General features: G+C 41.3%; 2 protein-coding genes across 2 annotated transcripts; one reads left to right on the top strand and one right to left on the bottom strand.

Annotated features, from left to right (window-relative positions):
• Window positions 1–2,502: 2,502 nt before the first annotated feature.
• LOC148427731 (transcription cofactor vestigial-like protein 4) lies at window positions 2,503–8,459 on the bottom strand. The gene is made up of 6 exons (XM_088409142.1): window positions 8,299–8,459; window positions 7,781–7,916; window positions 7,145–7,307; window positions 6,675–6,897; window positions 6,455–6,569; window positions 2,503–4,930 (listed from the first exon to the last, which is right to left on the bottom strand). The coding sequence occupies exons 2-6, from the start codon at window positions 7,860–7,862 to the stop codon at window positions 4,719–4,721; spliced, it is 795 nt and encodes a 264-aa protein (XP_088265268.1). The 5' UTR covers window positions 7,863–7,916; window positions 8,299–8,459; the 3' UTR covers window positions 2,503–4,718.
• A 2,109-nt stretch (window positions 8,460–10,568) lies between these two features.
• On the top strand, window positions 10,569–21,681 carry syn2a (synapsin IIa). The gene is made up of 11 exons (XM_088409118.1): window positions 10,569–11,094; window positions 17,340–17,397; window positions 17,482–17,573; window positions 17,665–17,821; window positions 17,916–18,005; window positions 18,078–18,140; window positions 18,242–18,384; window positions 18,466–18,540; window positions 18,672–18,774; window positions 19,580–19,726; window positions 19,818–21,681. Exons 1-11 carry the CDS (start codon window positions 10,754–10,756, stop codon window positions 19,938–19,940), a joined length of 1,392 nt encoding a protein of 463 aa, XP_088265244.1. The 5' UTR covers window positions 10,569–10,753; the 3' UTR covers window positions 19,941–21,681.
• The last annotated feature ends 239 nt before the right edge of the window (window positions 21,682–21,920 follow it).

Below are 21,920 nucleotides of genomic sequence, written 5' to 3'. Positions count from 1 at the left end.
AGGGCAAGCAGTTGGAAAGTGCATGAACAAGTAAACAATGGACATCAATAAAATGATCATACAAAACATTTAAACACCAATCCTGAAAAGAACCAAACAACGCAAAACCGTGTCCTTGTTTTAAGAATTCTGAGTACACGACACAGTATAAAAAATAAATTGAAACATTATTTAGCGCTATTGTTAAAATTTACAGATGCGAATGGCGCTATCGTTTCATTTTTAAGGATGCGGATCCCATTTGCTCTGAAACGCAGAGATTAAGTTGGGGGCTTATTGGCTGCATGCTCTTGTGCACCAGATGGCCTGCAAATCAATCATTGACAAATCAGTCAATTATAAATAAATGGAATCATAGCCAAGTCTATCAGTAGGAAATACAGGCTGTGCGCAGCGCCACATGGCCAAACAATCCAAACGAGCACAACAAAAAGAGGTCAAAGCGGCAGCTGAGGCAGCGTTCACCAATCCATGTAAGGTGTGTGTGGGGCAAGCCTCGGCAAGACGGAAGCGTCTGAGGTGGCGGAGGGCGGATGAGAGGGAAGAGATCAGTAGTGAGTTGGTGGTGGTGCGTTGCTGAAAGCTGATGTTGAGGTGGCCTGACAGGGTCTGTTTCTGTTCATGGGAGACTGTGATCCACACTGACCACATCTTGCCTCCCCTCCACAAAGGTTATGCCATTGCCAGCAGTCCACGTGACACAACGAATGATCTACGACGTCTTGAGCTCAAGATGGTCATCGGCTCCATTTTGGTGCCTGTAACCATGCACCCCAACATTAAAGAGGAATAGCCATGGTGGTTCTTTACGTTTGCGAGCAATTGTGAGGCCCGGGCCGCAGTTTAGAAATGACGTACTCTGTAATCTGGCGTGTTAGGCTGTCAGCTCAGGGTGCATGATCTTGCCAGCATGACTCAAGTCTGCCCGTGAGCCACTTCCTCTCCCTGTGCATCTACTCCAGTTGCTTGTATGATCTATTTTAGATTCTTTAGCCCAAGGATGTGTGCGCATCATCACAGCAGAGAGCCGCTGAAGAAAGACGGCGAGGAGGGGGAATAGATAATGTTCAAATAATCTACAGGCAATCATGCAAATTCCACAGACGTCGAACGCTCGGGGAAGCCGCAGAAAGGGGTGCGTTCTATTCGGGCCCAACAAATTTGAAATTACGGAAGCGGTCGCGTTCCATCAGCCATTTGTGAAGGCTAATATGCGAGCCAGCACGGATGATGGAACGACTTTTCCCTTCGCAGCCCAGAGTAAAATCATCCATTCATACAATTGGGTCCATTAGAACTGAGTAGCACATGCAAAGTGACACTCTGCTGGATCCTATATTTATTGGTCCTTGGCTTTTGTCATTTATATGGAGAGAATATCGAGAAACCGTGTCTTGATCACGTATGATATCGTGCTCCTCTCGGCCACCGTGCACGAAAAGAGGCCAAGGGGAAATTGGCGTGACCCTGATGAGTCAGCTTGACTTATATGTTTCTTTCCCATGTCAGATCGCCATTGAAACCTGATGTCCGCATAGGACCATGGGAGGACTGGTTTTGCGTGAAGATGGAGGTGTTGTGTTCATTCTACACGAGTAGTCGTCCTCGGAAGGCATGGTAGTAGCTGCTTCTAATCTTATTTTGGGCTATACTATAGTACCAATTGAAGAGACGTTTAACAATTTCCTGACGAACATTGCTGAGCAAATTCAAATAAATCCAGGTGGCGAATAAATATACTAATTTACATTACACTCAGCAGGCATTATCCTAACGCCACATTTCCAATAAGCTGAAGTCGTAATGGAGAAAAATTGTGCTGCGCATTTACACAACGTATCGTTACGGCTACATTTCGTTAGCATGCAGCGTGCATTTGCACATTACCAGGAGACACAATGAGATTATACTGCATCCACACCGATTTTACCTAAAAGACAAAAATGAGCTCTTTGAGCTTGCGTGGACCATGAAGTCTCTTTAGCGGGTGCACACTGCCATCTGCAGTCTCAGCAATGAGCTTTCGATGTTATTCATCTCCTAGCTGAGATCTTACCATCAAGACGCAGGCGTCAATCCATATAATACAGCTACAACTCCCAAGAAAGCTCAGCAAAATATAACACTGTCCTATTCTGGTGGCCTACTGTGAGCCGCAGCCCGAAGAGAACTGGACATCCATCCGTTTTCTGCAGCCGCTTACCCTCACTAGGGTTGCTGGCTTGCTGATGCATATCCCAGCTGTCTACGAGCAGTAGTATAGTTAAGTAAATTATATTCCAAGCGCAAACGGTTGTTCAGTCTTTGAAAAAGAAACACCAAGATGACTCCCATATTCGCTTCGAAATTTGTTGTGCTAAATAGCTGCTGGACAATCGAGAGCAAAAGCCTGCTCTTGAGCAGAGGCACTTTCGCCAAAAAGTTATCCTTGAATGCCAAGTGAGTGATTTACAGTCATCAAAATACTGTCAAATGAGGTGAACAATGGAGAAAAACACAAAATTGTTTTTCAGTGTTTATTTGGAAGACATTATAAAACAGTGGTACAGTATTTTTTTCCAGAGAAATATGGACCCAAGTGTACAAATGCATCAGTTTTCCTCATCTTTACTCTTGCTTGCTGATACATGACACAGGTACGACTTTGTAAAAAGTCTTTGTGATAGTCTAAATAAAGAAATTAAATAATGGGCTGATACACCAAATATTTCAGTGAAAAATCCGCTTGTGTCAAACAAGTCAAATTCGTGAGCCCCCCTTCCCCCAACCCCCTGTGGTATACTCAGAAATCTTAGACCACAGGTGTCAAACTCCAGCCCTCAAGGGCTGGTATCCTGCATGGTTTCCAGGTTTCTCTGCCCAAAACCTGATTCTAATGTTTAGCTCTGCAGGATATGGAAATTTAACTCAATCATTTGAATCAGGTGAGTTTGAGGGAGAAGGATCGAAAACATGCAGAATACCAGCCCCCAGGGACTGGAGTTTGACACCTACTTTTAACCAGTCTTGCAGATATCTGACACTTTGCTCAACTCTTAAGCAAAAAAGCCTGATGTGTTCCTGCACGTTTATCATCTTAGAAATGTGGGGAGAGTAAGCAAGTGATACAAAAAAATAAACGCATGGTCAGAGAATAGGGAACTTCCATGCTCAATATGAATATGTCTCACGCAATAAAAACAAAATATACACGATCATTCCGCGCCGCGCAATGATGGTCATGTAGGAATACAGTAAAATATGAAGACAAAAGGCATGTAACAGCTCCAAAAATGTCAATGACTACAAAAGTAAGGGAATTGACTGTAAATTACCTAGTATACATACACCGTATATTTTTTTTTGTTACAATCCCCGTCAGTCAGTGTTGGCAAACACGCTAAGCTACTGTGATCACAGACAATGTTTAAATGCAAACTACAAAACTGAGGATCATACTTTTACTCAAGGTCACTCCGTTTTTGTACGTTTTGTCCCTCAAAAACAGTATGTTACTGACTGCAGGGAAAGACTGTTCTCGCACCTCTGTTGCCAATAGAGATAAAACACACCACACTGCATTTGCATTCACGCCTCTATTTGTGGAAAAAACAATAAAAATCAATTGTGTTTGTAGACAATGGAGATTGGCTTGAAAATTAGTGGAGAAATTGGTTTTCTAGTTCAAAGAAACCTCGGTTCCCAGAATAAATAGTCAATGCTAACAGAAGATGGGTTTACGGTAGTCGCTTTCAGTCTCATGCAAAAGTTGCAGCATCCAGCTACTGCAATGTTGCCTAGCAAATTGCATTCAACCTTTCCAGAGGCTGCGCTTGAGAGGACACTAAGGTGTAAGCCTCCTCCATAATGTGAAAGATACAAAAAAATATATTGAGTACAACTGTACCAGCAGTGAATATTTTCTACGTTAGATAAAATATAAATTCTGAGAAGATATTTAGCAAAATGTGTGGTAGAATCCAGCTATTTGAAACATGCTTTAGGAGTGGAGTCCAGTTCGGGGGCACATAGTGGATCATTCTAGTAGTGTACTAGGAAAGCGAGGGAAATAAGTCTCAGTTGGATTATCACAATTTAAAAAAAAAAAAAAACATCCAAATCAAGCTGGGAGCCTTTTAAATAAACCATTAGAAATGTAATAGTGCAAATGAGACGGGGATGTTTTCAAGTAATAGACGCACCTGGCATGGACCTAAATCTGAATGCATTCAGCCATAAAAAAGTATGGCTTCACTCTTAAAACATTTGGGTCAGAAATAACCCAGAAAGTAAAGTCATATTGACTCAAATATCTGGTCAGACACTTTTTCACCCATAATTGGGTTAATTTTAACCCTACTGTTTTGAGAGTGTCGCATGCTGAGAAGCAGAGAGGTTTTTGAGCTGCAAAATGCAGGTAAGCAAACAGAACATCAGCTATGGAAAAAGTGACAGTTGTGTCTTGTTTATTCTGCTTTTCTCATGATCAATGGGGGAAATTTATCAATTTGTAATTTCACAGCCAACACTGGAGCCAATTTAGCAACTATTCATTTTTATCGCCTTAATGTTCTGTTGCAAGGCAAGAGCGCAGATAAACAGTGGGCCTTAGACTTGGTAAGACAAAACACATGTCTTATATTGTTCTTGGCGGTAGAGATTTGATACTCAACAAGAAAAATAATAGCGAGCACGGCATCCACAAGTGATGGGAACCTTTTTTTGGTTCTCCAACCCTTTCATGGATCCGCTTCTGGGGCCTGGTGACCCCCACCTTTGGCCTTGATCTGGATCCAGGCGTCGCCCAGTGCCTTGGCAAAGTGGTCATCCACCGAGCCCGTGATGGACACCGAGTTGGATGCCGCGTTGGTCGTCGGCTCTGCTTCTTTGTAGTTCTTTCCCAGGCTACGGCGGAAGTGTTCCTCAATCACTGGGTCGCACACCGTGTTAGCTGAAAACCACAAACGTATATATTGGTTGTGTAACTGCAGCAGATTGGCCAGCTGTAGAATAGAAGAACTAGGGCAAGTGTGGCACCTAGTGGTGAAAAAGACACACAACCCGTTTTTGCGTCATCCTTCACAGTAAACCGAAACATTATCCCAATTTTCAACCAGGCAGCAAAATTTAAATATTCAATCATTTGAGTGTGATAAAAGGCCACTTCCTTGTATTCTTGTAGTCTTGTACGTTGATCTATAGTAGTAGATATCTAGATAAAAGACGTTCTTCAGTGTTTCGAGCTTAAGCACTGCATGCAATTTGCAAATTTTTGCTAGAACCACACAGCATAAGAGGGTACACTCAGTTCCCGCTTAACTTTACAATTACAAACACTTCCAACTTGCCTTTAAAGTCATATTAAGTCAGCACTAGGCATGGGACAATCTCAGGTTCTGTTGGCATGATATCCTTGAGAAAAATATCGCTTATTGACATTACAGCACTAAAATACATAACTTTAAAATATGTTTTGCAACATCATACAGTCGTTTTATTCCACTGTTTCATTTTCAAACAAAACATATAATACAGAATTTGTTACAATAAACATTTGCCGTGCTAAATAAAAATTAAACTGTAAATAAAATCAAACAAAACTTCAACAGTAAACATATTCATGAATTCTTTCTGATTGAACCCATCCAATTTAAACTGTGTGATATGCAAGTGTAAAAATATAGCAAAAATACGAAAAACATGTTCCATTTCAAATAAACAACCATCACAGACAGACAGACAGACAGACAGACAGATAGACAGATAGACAGATAGACAGATAGATAGATAGATAGAAGATAGAGAAAATCAATTAATGCTACAATGTGGAGTCTTTTCACAGTGACGAGTGTTTATTTTTTGTACACACACACACACACACGTGCGTGCATGCGCCACAAATGCACAGGCACTGTCTGTCTTGCTTCCTAGCTCTCGCACGCTCTCTTTCTCGCTAGCTCATTGCAACGCAACAGGCACCTACCCTTTTTCGAAAGCCAAACTCTTCCCATACAACAGTACGACTGACTTGGTTTGTTTGGACAGGGAAAATGTTCGACCAGTTGGCTACCCTCCAGCTTGAGAGTACCACTGTGTGCAACATCATACAAAACGCTCAACAAAAGCAGCAAATGATGGCATGTTAGCCACGTTACTCGCGGTAGTTAGCAGGCGAAGCAGAAAGTGGACAACAGCAGTTGTAATGTGATTTGCTGCTGCAGCCAAGATGGACTCACATTGACAGGAGGCTCCTTCTGCACAGTGCCTGTTAAGGCAGATGATGCAGGAGGGAAAAGAACTTACCAGTTTGGACCAATTTGGTCAGTTCTAAAAAAAAACGACTTTTAAAATCACGATATATTGCCAATTCGGTTATAGGCACATGGGGGAATGATACTATGCTGAAAACCAGGGTCTCCGCAAATTTGGTATACAGAGTATTACAGGCACGTGTTAGCAGCGACTAAAGGCTTACCGTTGGTCTGTCGCTCATCAGAGGTTGTGCTTGGTGAACAGCCATTCATGTGGCAATGAGAGAGTTTACAATTGCGATTGCTTGCAGGAGCACAGGTGATCACAGAAGGGCGATTCTGAATGTGGACAAAAACAAAAAAGACATGTTCTAGTAAGGGAAACACACTTAGGAGCTTGGGTCCTTGTGACCCCTCTTAGGATGTGCATGCTGACTATCATACCTGTTGCCGCTCAACAGCTGCACTGACAACAGACGTATCCCTGCCCCCTACTGCGTTGTCAAGGCTACTTTTGGTCAGAGGCAGCGGCCTGTCCACTGCATAGCCAGAAATGGAAGCATACAAATGGTTCCCATGGAGACCGTTGGAAGAGCTGATGCGCTCCACAGGATTGTGGCTCAGGCTCCAGTGTTCATTCCGGTTGTCTCCAGCAGAGGGGCGCGCCCTAGATAAAGACAAGGAAAATGAAACATGAGTATCGGAACTGGTATATCATCGCAGCATGTCATGACTTCTTCCAACCTTGCTGACTGTGTCAGATATGAAAGTCCTTGTTGAAAATCTAAAAATGACTATCACAAAAAAAAAAAAGATTTCAACGGTGCTTTTGTGGTATACGGGATAGACAAGTTGTATAAGTTGTGCAAGACCGTAGGAAGGGAGACCTCAATCTTTGCGCTCAAGTAACTTACAGATGAGTTGCAAATAATCTGCTCATTTTGGTCACGTGGTCATCATCACAATTCATTTGGTCCTTTGTTTGTTCATCGCCATACTTTCGTTTGCTTGGGCAGAGAGGAGGCGGCCCACTTATGCTTGATAAACCAGAGGGCAGCGAGGGTGTCCTGGACTCATCTGTTGGAATAAAACATCAAATATGAATAAAATAGCATAGCAGGTGCAGAAGTGCAGACTGAATTTAACAAGATCTTGCAAACTAGTTAAGTCTAAGAAGGATATGTGTGCCACGCAATTAAAATATGAATGGAATTGGAGGAAAATGGCAAAACAAATCACTGTGTTGGTTTTGACAGAACACTCGAGGACGCTAATAGTGGGGCATGTCATTCATAAGGAACTGTCTAACAGTGGGAAAGTCATCCAAAAATCAAATCTGGACTTGTAGAAACAAGAATGGTTAGGGTTATTATCGCCGCATTATACTGTATAAACCGCAGAAAGTATGACGTTTGTGTTTGTGCGTTTGTGTGTAACGATCCAACGAGTTCTGTAGAATTGCATTATTGTCAAACATATAATGTTGCATTATTTAAAACAAGGCCGAAAATCTATCTGAACAAATCCTGGAGGCGTGATGAGCAAGTCACCTCCGTAGTGCAGTCTCCCGATGTTGTTGTTCATCTTGTCCAGGTACTGAGAGTTCAACAGGTCCATTCTAGGCAACAGCATTTACACGAACGGGCTAACTGCTAACATCGACGCTAGCAGCAACAAGCTCCTTCCCTAGACAATTGAAGTTGCAGAAACCAGTTAATTGCGACCGTGTTGCTAGAATGATCCTCCAAGCGCTGTAAACAAGAGTAGTTTGCCTTCCTGAACGTTTGCTGTGAATATGTTCGTGTTTTAAAGGCGACCAAGGAAAGAACGACAGGCTAACGGCTAACGCAGCACTTCACATTCGACTTGTCGTATTAGATTAAGTTAGTAGCTCATCGGTTGCCATTATAAGAAGCAAATGTTTCAAACAAGGTTTTGCAGTCGTCGGTCGCACAAACATGGACGCGTGACAAACTTTTCTAGCTAACTTTAGCATGAGCGCCAACTAGCCGCCAGCTCGTCGCCAACTTTGTCGTTGCCTTTTTTATTTCATCCACCAAAGACTTACAATTCAGCCGCGGCACGTCCACTGTGTCCAGCAACAGTAGCGTTGGCCGCCTGTAAACTTGTGCAAAAAGCGTCTAGTTTCCCAGACAAAACAATAACATGATTAGCCCAACTTGATACGCCGTCTTGTCTGTCTCCGTACGTGGACAAAGAGCTCTATGGCGCCCTACCGGTGGAGGCACGCCACGGCTCCTTCGAGTTAGTCTCCCAGTATCGTCGCGTGAGTCAATAATATGATTGTCGGGTGTATGTAATATTAACTCCATCTCAAATAAGTGGTTAAAATTGGTTACCGCAAAACCTATTTTATAATGTTTGCTTGAGCTCTAGGGCTCAGTCAACTATACATGTGATGTGTGTCTCAAGTTATACAGTGTCTGTTTTGCTCAATGAATAATTCCCAAGCTTTACTGATTCAGGGCACACATTCTACATAGGAAGAAAAAAAAAATCCCAAGACACACTACCCAGCCGTTCATTTCCATGAGCCGATTTTCCACAAGGGTGGCTGATTTGCTGGTGCCTACCTCAGCCGTCTTCGGAAAGTAAGCAGGGGACACGGGATGCCAGCCAATCACAGGGCTGACACACCATCGAGCAAAAATGCCATAGGGTTTATTAAGGAACATCCAACGCCATCTAGCGGCAACAGATTCCAGTTGTTTTGCCCTTCCCTGATTGGGTATCATATTGAATGTATTTTGTTCAAACGTTGCATGTTATTTCTGAAAAATAAAGAATAAAAAGTTACATGTGCCTCCTTTTGAAGTTGGAGTAAGTGCCCCTTCAAATGTCGTTTCCAGCCCATTTTAGTGGGTTGAAGCATCCCTAAATTGAATCATAGCGTTCCCCTAAGCAATTGTACCTGCCCAGGACAGTGTGATGACAGAAAACCTTGTGATATGTACCTGACTTTGATAGTTGAACAAAATAATAAACAACTTTTGGACCAATTAAGTGAAATTGGAACATTTCCTGCGACACACCATACAATGTCGACACCAATGTACCATCGCATACTTGCCTATGAGACCTATAAGACAGTTCAACTTCTCATTATGATACAGAACTGTATAATTTATGGCAATGCAACCCTGGTACAAAAAAAAAACAAAAAACATCATGGACCAGATTGGATGCTCCCACATGAACCTGAACGTTTTGAACCAGCATGGACTAACATGGACCGACATTCAACAGCATTGACATACTGGACTACCAGCATCACATATCTGATCAACATCACTGCCATGCCGCATTCATGTCTAATATTGTTGCCGGTGTGCGATTCCTGTATAAGAAATGTCATCATATGTCCATTTCTTTTTTTTCTTTCAATCGCTGTCAAGTCTTTGGTGATTTGTAAGGGTTACAGTGTATTGATTTATAGATCTGTTTGCAATTATTCTTGGTAACATAATTCTAAGCGGTGCTTTCACCAGATTTCATTATGTTTTATCATCTGACTGGCTCATGATGTGTTTGTTTAGTTCTCTTTAAAAAAGAAAAAAAATCTTGTCAGAAGAGTTGCGCGTTGTTTCATGAGGATGGATAGCATGAGTAGCATGTCTTCTTCATCTATCACAGAATCTGAATAAAATGTGGACTTGTCCACGAGGGTGCGCCAAATGGAGATGAAAATCTCTCAAAACATTTTTGACAAAAAGCAATAAAAATAATTCTCCACCCCCTCATCATCATAATGGATAATGCCAGTAATAAACACAAAATAAACTTCAAATATACTATCTCCACCCCCTCATCATCATAATGGATAATGCCAGTAATAAACACAAAATAAACTTCAAATATACTAAAAAACGTTCACTTTTTTGCTGTTTGGTTTTTCTGGAAAATGATATCCTGGAGTCTTCGACAAAGATCAATAAATTCATGAGGAAGAACCAGTTAACTGCACTTGTGTCTCAGTGAGCTTGCTACAGCGCACGACCGTGGCCACATGTCCGACCAGCCATTTTAGATTTTATGTCTGAGCTTTACACATATGCGGAAATGCCGCGCAAGGACACACAGAGAGGTGTGAGACAGTCACAATGATGTGTCCTCTAAACGCACCCACACTTCCACAGGAAACACTACAATTTTCGACACCTCGGGCGGAAAAAATACACATGCTTGACAGACAGAATAACGGGGGGAGGGGTAGCAAAGAAGCACACTATGCAGTGAGGGAGAAGAGGCGTGGTACAGCCTCAGCATCCTTGGCAATGGCTGAGGAGGGTGCGCGACAAAGGGATTGGCTAAGGGAGGGTGTACGTCACCATCAGTGCGTGGGAGCCTTGAGGATCTTCCTGCAAGCTGGAAGGGAGCACATACACTAGCAATTTACATTGAGAGCTCGAGCTCATCCTCTGTCAGCTGTGCGCTAAGAACAGGGATTCCTCTGCAGGGAGCTTGCCCGCAATCCGCCGCCACTCCGCTCTCCAGCCCCAGCCATGAATTATTTGCGACGGCGTCTCTCGGACAGCACGTTCATCTCCAACCTGCCCAATGGCTACATGACGGACCTTCAGAGGCCCGATTCCGCTCAGCCTCCTCCGCCCGCCACCGCCGCCCCTGCCAAGTCCCCCACTGCTGGGCCCGTGCCTCCAACCGCTTCTCCCGCTCCCGAGAAAAAAGCTCAACCAGTTCAATCGACCGGAGCCGGTTTCTTCAGCTCCATCACCAATGTTGTCAAGCAAACGGCTGCCTCAGCTGGGCTAGTGGAGCAAACCTCAGTCACGACACCCAAGAAGTTCAAGATTCTCCTTGTCGTTGACGAACATCAGCAAGAGTGGTAAGTCAAATGCATTTTTCATTTTGATAGCATCTACTCGACCATCTTGTGTTTGGTATTTTGCGGGATGAGAATAAGATACATATAGGTTCCAATCCCACCGTGAATGACATCGAGACTCTTTTGCAATATGGATTATTGACTCTTCTACATCTTCCCTTACTAGATGTCTGTTTTAAAAATGGATGCTCCACAGGTTGCTTCAATGCTTGCAACAAGACAAAATACTGCAGTGCTTAGCCCCCCCGCTTCCCTCCCCTTAACCTCCACCATCAATGGGGTTTCCCTCCACACAGATCACATGACCTGCCCTGTACTAACATACAAAAAGCGCATTCTATACAGCAGCACAATACTGAATATTCTTTTTATCAAATGTGGCTGTTCTGAACCAGCATTTTTTTTAAGTAATAGGTCTATATTAAGGCACCTTTCACAGTATTGATTCAGTGTTGTGTGAAGATATATCACACGTACAGTATTTGAAGTAACCACCGGGCAGACACTCTCCATTTTGTGAACCAGTCTCGTTTTTGTTTTTGTGTTTACACAGCTGAAAGTGCTGTACATGTACTTTACAACAATGCATCTGCACATTAAAGTGAGCTCCTCACACTTTTACAAATGCGCTGCCATTTTATTGCCCTCTAATTTTCTGCATCACTTGGCACATCAATTTCAATGAGTGCTCCAAAGGGAATCTTATTTTTTTCATTTTACATGAGATGACATTCAGACCACATCACGCCTTGCAAATGTTAGGATAGTGCCTCAGTTCTGGCTCGGGAACCGTTTCTGTGAGTAAGGCAGAACATTTTATCTTGAATAAACCAGGATCAATGTTAATGAGATCAGGCAAGATGCCAACCTTGTGCATTAGCATGCTACATAATTTTCTGCGAGTAGAAAGCAACACTCTTGCTGAGGAGTAGGTACAGTAGCAGTTGCCGAGGCGGGTATATTGTAAAATATCTACCTAAACACCTTGACCACCTGACTCAAAATGAGTCAGTTTAGTTGGTGAGAGAAATCTGTTGGTGTAGCTCTACAAAAATAATATTTCCTGTGTTGGTATGGTTTGCGAGACTTCCAATCCAGTGCACACAGCGTCCTAGCCTCGAAGCCTGTCTTCGTTTCTTTCATCAGCACCTCATTTTCTGTGCTTTATAATGTAAGGGCAGTATTGGGTTAATTCCATCAATCCATCCAAACAGCTGTCTGAAATGGGTTTCAGTGACGCTTATTCAGACACATGCCACATCTTAGCAGTGTTTTGTATTCAGTTCTTATAGCAGCAAGATTGAAAGTGCAGAACATGTATCTATTGGCAAAAGCATTAGGATGATGAAATCTACTTTTATTACTTTTGCTGAGTGGCTTTTCACCTTGGTAATGTTGGCACCCTTGTGCACGGCTGTTTGTCACTGGACTGAAGCGAAACGAGACCTGCTCAGACATTCATAAGTGCCCGTTGCAGAAGAAAATGTTTTCAAAGAGTTCCGACAGCTATCGTGCAGAAGAAACAACGAATATCATAATGTGAATCGTGAAGGTGTATTTTTACTCTGCCAAATTCAAGTAGCAGTATTCTTGCCAAGCATGTGTTTTTTGTAATGTAATATGGAATAGTGTGGTCGTACAAAATGCAAGACCAAGCCTAACCCAGCAAAAAAAAAAAAAAAAATCTTGCATAATTTGATTACATTTATCATAAAATGCATTCATAAAACTACAATAACATATTTCAACTGCTTTTGTTTATGATCTAATGCTTGATTCGGTCAAGTGAAGCTGTATTGATTGCTTTGGCAAATAAATAATGCAAGTAAACAGCTGCAATTGTACTCTCGCCTCTCCCCTGGTGAGCATACAAAAGCGTCTTAAGCACCATGCAGGAGAAAATGTAGCATATGCAGCATGTTATATCAGGTATATAACCACTTGCATGGTATTTGGATGTCTGCCACGAAGAGAGAGCGAGAAACCTTGTACCGAGGATGCTTTTACCGATGCGGCTGGAGTGGCGAATATTAATATGCTGGATGATGTTCTTCATGCATTCACTGTAAAACAACAACAAAAAAAGAATTTTCATTTGACGGTGATTTTTTTTTCCACACAAAAATTCGGACAAAATTTCACAAGCAACGTTTGGGGGTGAATTTGACTCGTTTATGGACAAGGTATGACTTTTCTGCCTGACACTAGCGACACCACTTGAGTGCATATGCTTGCTCATGGCATGGACGCTTAGATTGTAATTATTCAGTCACTAGTGACATTGCGTCCCTTCAGACAGAAGTGAAATGAGAAGTGAGGTGAATATGGGTTTACTCTCAGCTCACGTTAACCAAAGAACAAAACGTATGGTAGGACAACGCTTCACGGCACAGATGGATAGTGTGGCCGAAAGCAAATCAAGCCTTCACTGTAAAAACTACTTACTGCTACTACTACTTATTACTTATTTACTGTATATTTTATTTTTTTCCCAAATAATAATCCCAGCTGGCTTTAGGTAGTAGACAGTGGACACCCTGAACTGGTTGCCAGCCAATCACAGGGCACAAAGTGACAAACAACCATTCACGCACCCAATCACACCTAAGGACGATTTGGTATGTCCAGTGCAAGTGCCATGCAAGTTTTTGGAGTGTGGGAGGAAGCTGGAGTGCCAAGAGGGAACCCACGCAGGCTCGGGGAGAATATGCAAACTCCACACAGGAAGGCCTAAACGAGGTAGATTTGAACTTGGGTTCCCTTCAACTGTGAGGCGGACGTTCTATTCACTGCGCCACCAAGCAACCCTCGTCATATAAACAGTAACTTAAATATTGTTTTTCTTTGTTTTTTCAACACCAATGGAGGAAAATCTACTGTATCTGTCAGCCATATATAAATCAAGTGTTGATGCACAGATGTGCATTTTTATATCGGCCGTGTTCTTACTAACTAGAGTTACCGTAATGCAGTGTTTCTCAACTATATTTTGCCAGGCCCCCCTAGAAAAGGGAAAACTTTTCGCCCCCTTCGCAGTCGATGCACTGAATATAAATAAGATTTTTATTGAGGAAAATTGTTTAAGTATACCTACACATGTATCCTTTTTAACATTACCAACAGAAAAACGCAATATAAATCAACTTTCAACAACTGTTAATTATTTTTATTGCGTTTATACGGGTTATAGGTTAGTCTAAAACGGAAAAAAAAAGCAAGTACACCAAAGTGCCTGAAACTAAAAGAAAATGATGAAAATTATATCTTTATTGCAATTACGTTCTACATGATAAAAACAAAGCCTTTTTCCTGCTATCGTCCGCGCCCCCCCAGGGGGGCCCGCCCCACTATTTGAGAAGCACTGCCGTAATGGCACGACGAGCTAGAAGGGGGATGTCAGTTGGCTGTTAGCAACCAGCCCCTGTTACAACTAATAGTAGCTTGTGTTATCTGCGGTTGTTACGGCATTATTTTCAATAAAAGAATCAAGCAGACTGAACCAATTTCCGAGTCCATCCTTGTTCATTCACAGGAATATTCACAGGAATATTTCTAAAACCGAGAGGACCATGTAAGAGTGGCAAGGTATGCAGCTGAGTGCTCCGATTAGAGAACACGAAAAGGTATTTCATTTGACTCGTTTATTAATTGCGGTCTTTTGGCATACCCACGCTATCATAAACATGGTGAAACGCGAATGTTGCTCAACTTCAGGTATTTATGGTAAAATGAACTCGAACGGAACGGAAAAACAAGTGCTTTGACCGCATTCAACATTACGTTCAATGACTGCTCACAATGTGGGAAATCTGAAAAGCATTTAAGTTAATGCGCAAAAAATATATAACTCATGGATATGAACACAAGAATTATGAAGAGTTTATTCTATTTTGCTTTAGCTTTTACATTGTTGCCAAAGTCTTGGTGCATCTTATACATGGTAATAGAAAAGAGTTTGACCTCAAAATTAACTGTGTCTTATACACAGGTGTGTCTTATATTTGAGGAAATATGGTAATACAATACAAATACATTAATTAACGACAAAAACACATTAATTACTGTCCAAAAACTTTTACGTATGTATTGTATTTTGAAAATCTTTGTTGTTTTTTTTCAGGGTAAAAACTGTAAAATTAAACTCATAACAATAAAAAACAGAAATTGTATTTACTCAGATACTCAGAAATTACAGCAATTTCAGTATAAATCTGCTGATAAGTGTAAAAAAAATGTAAAATATTGTTGATGATGTATTATATATTATATATACATAAATATGTTGAGTCATTTTAATAAAATTTGTTATCACTGCTGCATTGTCAGCTGAATAAATATAATAAAAATGGAAAATATGTATGTTATGTTATGTTATGTATGTTAATTCTATTCTGATTATATAGTTACGTGTTTTTGACATGTTTTGGAAGAGTAATGTTATTTTGTGTTGTGAAATGTGATATTACATCAAGATTGAATTATAATGCAACTTCTCTCCATAAAATAATGTCATTAACACCGACAGAATGTTTCTGCAAATATAACCATTTTTAATTGCAAAACAATGTTTAGTTACCATTTTTATGGGTGATATAATCATTTTAAAATGTGTGTTGTTAAATAACTGTTAAAATAACGCAAAAATGCTGTAGGCCAAAATCTTGTGAAAATTACAGATAAAACCTATTTTAATTATGGGGGGAAATGTATTTTTACAAGTACTATTACAAGTACATTTCTGCCTCGACTGCCAGAAGATTTTTTTTTTTTTTTAACAGCGTTGTTGACAGCAAAGAATTGAACATTGTATATTCTCCAATGGCCAACCCAGTAATCAATCTCAGGCCATTCAGGCATGTTTTGACAAAAAGGAAGGCAGCATTTTTTAGGAAGATTTCTTCAATATTTCTGTACCTAATTTTATTTGGGAACTCTATTTGAAGGGCAAGGCAAAATAACTCTTTCACAAGCAGACGCCGCAGGCTTTACCATGCATACCTCTTCTGTTTTACAGTGATTTGCAATGTGGATGATTTGTACAGCCAAATTAGTCTAAAGAAGACATTTATGTTTAAATACATGGTAATTCAATTCACTAATTGTGAAAAATGCAACGCTTTGTCTTGTGACATTACAGTTGATACAGTATTGGGAATTTGGCCTCATTCCATCCCCCATAAAAACAAATAGTGTATGCAATGTAATCAGATCAGCTAGAAGACTGAGAATCCATTGATCAGTACTCTATTCTGGCTTTCAGTATCATTCGGATGGTGGACCGGTGTGTAAAAAGCTATCGCCATTGCCAGAATCGCCTCCCTTGGTAGTCTAGCTTGGCGGACCAGGATAGCCCCCATGTTGCGTGACCATGTCTTCATGTCTTCCACTACCACCACATGCAGCTATTAAAACTAGATATTTTGAATGTCACGTACATTCTCAATGTAATATGAAAGCATGTGACCTCTTCAAAACCTGTTTTTGCATGTCAAATGTGAAAAGTATAAGGATGTGCACCCAAATGCAGGGCAGCATAGGGTGCACTTTAAATAAATAAATAAATGAATGAATAAACTAAATACTTAAATTTGAAGGAAAAAAAAAAAACAAGGTGGACGACAGCATACAAAGTAACAAATTAAGTCTCAGGAAGAAATTAACCACAAAAAACAAACAAAAAAAAAAACTGTAACTACAGGCTTGGAAGACCACTACAACAAAATTAATGGGGACTGACAACATTTTAACACAGACAGGTAGACACATTGACAACGACCCTGCAAGAGCTGAAAGGAAACTGGAAACTAAATACTCTCACATCAAATGAAGCAACATGGAACACCTGGGAATGAAACAATTGGAGGTGGGAGCTAATCGGCCAACAAAAAGGAAGCAGGTTAATGCAGACAGGTGGACACAATCACACTGACGAGGAGAGACATGAGGGGAAAAATGAAATAAACACATGACCAAAAATCCCACAACTGGAAACATGATTAATTACGCAGAAAAAGTCCAAAACAGAAAAAAAACTGAAAACCCTGATACCAACCCAACACAAATACCAACCAAACATGACGTGCATATATAAATATGATAGTTTAATCATGTGTGGGTGTTGTGTATGAATTCATGCAATTCTTTTGTGCTGTTTGAAATGGACTACATTTTAAATTTGTTCTTTTGTAAGATGTCATATCTACATTGCTTTTCAGAGTTATGTTTTTCTTCATTTGCCTTATCAGGGCCAAGTTATTCCGAGGGAAGAAAATATATGGAGATTATGACATCAAAGTGGAACAGGTCAGTTTGTATCCAGTTTATGTACTGTATGTCTGTGTGAAAAGTGTTGCGAAGATGTATGTACTGTAATCATGAACCCTTCAGGCGGAGTTTAGTGAGCTCAGCATCATGGCGCAAGCCAATGGGACATGCGGTGTTACGATGCAAGTTTTCAGAAATGGCAGCAAGGTTGTCAGGTATGGTCATTCAACACAGATGTCTGAATATATGGCCTCATTTTGTCCATGTTGACGAACTGCGGTCACATTGGTCCCTCTTATTTTCTAGGTCATTCAAGCCAGACTTTGTGCTTATTCGCCAGCATGCCTTCAGTATGACCCAGAATGAAGATTTCCGCAACCTCATAATCGGTCTGCAGTACGGAGGTGTTCCCAGCATCAACACATTGGAATCCATCTACAATCTGTGTGACAAGCCATGGGCGGTACGGCCGTCATCAACGAGTCATGCCATTACCGTAGAGCCGAGTAACTGTGAGATCACGCGCAAACATTGTATATATTTCTCTTTGTATCCAGTTTGCTCAACTTATCAATACATTCAGAAAGTTGGGCGCTGATAAATTTCCACTGATTGAGCAGACCTTTTATCCAAACTACAAGGAGATGGTGAGAGTAGCAGCAAGCGTTTCTCTTTGCCACCGATTGGAACACTCAAAAGATACCTTTCATACCTTCTAGGCGAGCATGCCATCCTTTCCTGTGGTTGTCAAGATTGGACATGCCCACTCTGGCATCGGAAAGGTTTGGCAGTTACACACTTTAAGGCCCTGCCTTATTGTTAGATTTGCTGAATTAAATTAAGGGAGCAAATGATCTCCTTTTGCGTATGTGCGGATTTGCAGGTAAAGGTTGACAATCACAGTAAGTTCCAGGACATAGCCAGTGTTGTGGCTCTCACCCAGACATACACCACCACTGAGCCTCTCATTGAATCCAAGTATGATATCAGGATCCAGAAGATTGGTGCAGACTACAAAGCCTATATGTAGGTTTGATTACACTCTCATCGCGCTAATTAAACAAAGGGGACGGGAATCGTTGTCACGTTACGGTCTTTACGTGCCAGGCGAACGTCAATGTCAGGCAACTGGAAGACCAACACCGGCTCGGCGATGCTGGAACAGGTGGCCATGACTGAAAAGTGGGTGTTGCCAACTCTTTGACACAAATATAGCCACATTGAAAATCATTTCATTGAATTGATCCTTGCAGATTGTTAGAAAACAAGCTCAATTGTTGTCAGAAACTACAGCTTCAAATTTTTACTTATAGATACAAGCTGTGGGTTGACACCTGCTCAGAGATTTTCGGGGGTCTGGATATTTGTGCTGTCAAGGCCATTCATGGGAAGGATGGACGAGATTACATCACAGAGGTAGGAGACTCACAACCGACAGCTCATTTGGGAATAGCAATCAAACTTCCATGTCAGAATCAGCATACATCATTGGAAACAAGCAGTCGTACTGGATACAGGTGCACAAATATATGGTCCCCATCTGGGCTGTTTCTTTGCAAGAGTGGGTGGAACATGAAGTACCTTGTTAAAACCCGCACAAGCACATGGAGAATATACAGAACAAATCCACACAGGAAGGTCTGAGTCCAGATTCAAACTCACAACACCAGAACAGTGAGGCAGATGGACTCATGACTCACGCACCGTATCACAAAGCCACCAATATAATAACATAGCAACAAGAATGACTTACAACTTGTATGGAGAATTTATTGGCCAAACTGAAAAGATTCTTTCAAACTGGCACCTTGAAATTCGAATGGACTCACGTAAATTTAGTCAAGGTATTTCAACTACTAACTTTTAATAATGCAAGGCTGTGAGTTGAGAGTCATTCCAAGTCATATATTATCATCCATGGTTTGATTCACATTTTTCAAATCAAAGAATTCCATCAAGATTTCTTCATACCTTCAATGATTTAGGTATTAATGTATACTTCAGAACATATTTCAATGATTAAAAACAAAACAAAAAGAAACATTGACTGTGATCAAGCTTTTGACTGGTATTCTATCGTCTTCATTCAGGTCTCTCGTAAGATACTCAGGGACCTTGTTTTTTTCCTTTGTTCCCATTTCAAAAATGTTTTCAGCCACGATGTGGGATCTTTCATGTGCACAAAGTAGAAACGATGACGTATCCAATCACTGTGATGCAGGTGGTAGGCTCATCCATGCCCTTGGTAGGGGAGCACCAGTCCGAGGACAGGCAGCTCATTGCCGACATGGTTCTGACCAAAATGAATCAGCTAGCAGAGAAGGAGGCAAACGCCCCCCAAAAACCCATGACCGTGCAACCATCGCAGGTAGACGGTCACACGTCCAGTACTTACGCATAGCGCGGGCCTACGGCATCATTTCTCGGAGTGAGCGAACAAATATTTTTGATCCATTCAGGGTACGGGCCAGAAAGGGGAAGTAGTAGGCGAGACCATGAAGAACCCACCTCAAGGTTGTCTGCAATACATCCTCGACTGCAATGGCGTCGCTGCGGGTCCGAAACCAGTCCAGGCAAACTGAAGGAGCCGGTAGGCGGTACGGGGGGGTCTCAGGATCCACCTTCAGAACTCAACACAAGCGTGTGTGGACGCCGATAGCTAGGATCACAACTGGGGACCGGGTGCTCAGCTCAATGCAGCCGAGTGACACTCTGGACTGTGTTTTTAAACTCTATGCAGAGTCCTGACGTACTGTCTACTTGTTGATTTGTGTGCTTGTATCGGTCACATGTGTTTCAGTAGCTGTGGATTTTCTTTAGAGCTGCTGTGGGTGATGTAAGAAGCAGATTGTGCCTACTCTGAGCTCAGTGCCGCTCTGTGCTACTTGTTTGACCAGCTGTGAGCCTTTTATTTGAACATTTTCTGTTTTATACTTGGCTGCGTATCTTTTAGTAGTGCTCAAACTGTGCAAATTATTTCTCGATACGTATAGAAAACAGCACTTGGGTGTGTACGGCTTTGGTGATATTTTTCATACATATACTAATGATAGATATTTATTTTTGTTTGCATGACTGAATCTGAGGCTAAAGAGGGGTGTTCTTGTAACTGTGCGGTTCTAAGATGTGTTCCCTGTACATGCTTTGAAAATGTGTCGGCCAATGTGCATGCTCACTACCAAACATCGCATCACCGCAGTGATCTCCAACATACATGGCTTATTTTTTAAACATATTACTTTAGTAGTCATGTTACAATGACTTAAAACTAGATATAATTCAATACAAAAGTCTGATGAAAATTTAAAATGTTAAAGGATATTATAAAGGAAGCCGTGAAGGTGTCACTGCACGCGCATCTTAAATATTTTTGTATTATTTTCAGCCAAAGATATAATTATTTGAATTACTGTATCATTGACCTCCTAACCCAAGATGTAAATATATTCACTGGGTTCCGAGCAATTTTTCAGTCAGGTATTACAGCTGAATTCTGAAATTATTACTTTGATGTGTAACCAATCACAAGCCAAGGAAATAAAGCTGTAACAAATGGGCTTTCTCTATTAACATCCTCTTAGGATATGCCCAAGGAAAAATTACCGCAAATTGTCCTCCCATGACCATGCAGTGGATATCTCTAATGGTGTTGCCATGACAACAGTGCAAGTGCTCTGAGCATTAGCTTCGACCTGTTCATGCTCAGTTTATCACACTCCTTCCTCTGAGTGGATAGAAAGTGCAATATTTACAGTTCTTATTATTACTCATTTAATTTGAAATCAGCTCTTCCATACAATTCATTCCACTATTGTCATCTTAAACATTTTCTGGCAAATGTCACAATCGGTTGTCTCTTGTCCTGTGGCCCATTCTTTCAACGCTAAATGGTGATACAACTGATATCAATCAAATCATCTGTACAAGAAAATTGCACACAGGACTACCGTGATAAAAAGAAATCTGTTCTGCAAGCTCTGTGTGCAGTTGTTTTCCAAGTTGTATCAAGTGTATCTGTGAGTATATCCTTGTGCAAGCCATGCCTGAGGCTTTATGGATGTGTTGTACTGTTTACTAGGAAATATGCCATGACATTGATTTTGACGGGAGCACGCAGTGGTGCAATACCAAAACTCTGATGCTTTTGGGCCTAATTATTCAGATAAAGTCAATTCAGACCTGCCGGCCTATGAATATAAAGGGTCATAGTAGGTGAATTGCTGTAGGACTGTTTAAACCTTGAATGGCGTAAAACATACTGTGGAGAGATCCATAACGTGGAGTCCCCTCTGTCAATGGCAATAAAGCTTCCTTTGCAATACACACTTACTTTGGTGTTGTTGAATGCTGTAGCACTACAAGAAAACACCAATAGATCCATTTTAGAATTTGCCCTCATGTTTGCAGGTGAGCCGGTGCTGATTCCAGCATTTTGGCAAAGACGCCCAGTAAATTACGCCCCGTGCTATAACTGTCAACACGTGTGATAACTTCTCAGTGTCCGAAGGAACCAGTTTGTAAACTGTGCTCACTTAAGGGGCCTAAAGCGCTCTTCCATAGTA

The sequence above is a fragment of the Hippichthys cyanospilos genome, chromosome 2 (assembly GCF_059441005.1).
Source record: "Hippichthys cyanospilos isolate Australia breed blue-spotted pipefish chromosome 2, RoL_Hcya_1.0, whole genome shotgun sequence".
In the NCBI taxonomy this organism is placed as follows: domain Eukaryota; kingdom Metazoa; phylum Chordata; class Actinopteri; order Syngnathiformes; family Syngnathidae; genus Hippichthys; species Hippichthys cyanospilos.
The sequence above is the reverse complement of the archived record's forward strand: the minus strand, read 5'-3'. Positions and strand labels throughout refer to the sequence as shown.

Excerpts from the sequence above, each read along its gene's own strand:
- LOC148427731 (XM_088409142.1), bottom strand. The coding sequence starts at position 7,862 with ATGCTGTTGCCTAGAATGGACCTGTTGAACTCTCAGTACCTGGACAAG. Across the intron at positions 7,308-7,780 it reads CGGGAGACTGCACTACGGAG|ATGAGTCCAGGACACCCTCG; the intron begins GTGACTTGCTCA and ends TTATTCCAACAG. Across the intron at positions 4,931-6,454 it reads TGATGAGCGACAGACCAACG|CTAACACGGTGTGCGACCCA; the intron begins GTAAGCCTTTAG and ends TGTGGTTTTCAG.
- syn2a (XM_088409118.1), top strand. The coding sequence starts at position 10,754 with ATGAATTATTTGCGACGGCGTCTCTCGGACAGCACGTTCATCTCCAAC. Across the intron at positions 18,141-18,241 it reads CCCACTCTGGCATCGGAAAG|GTAAAGGTTGACAATCACAG; the intron begins GTTTGGCAGTTA and ends GCGGATTTGCAG. Across the intron at positions 18,541-18,671 it reads CAGGTGGCCATGACTGAAAA|ATACAAGCTGTGGGTTGACA; the intron begins GTGGGTGTTGCC and ends TTTTACTTATAG.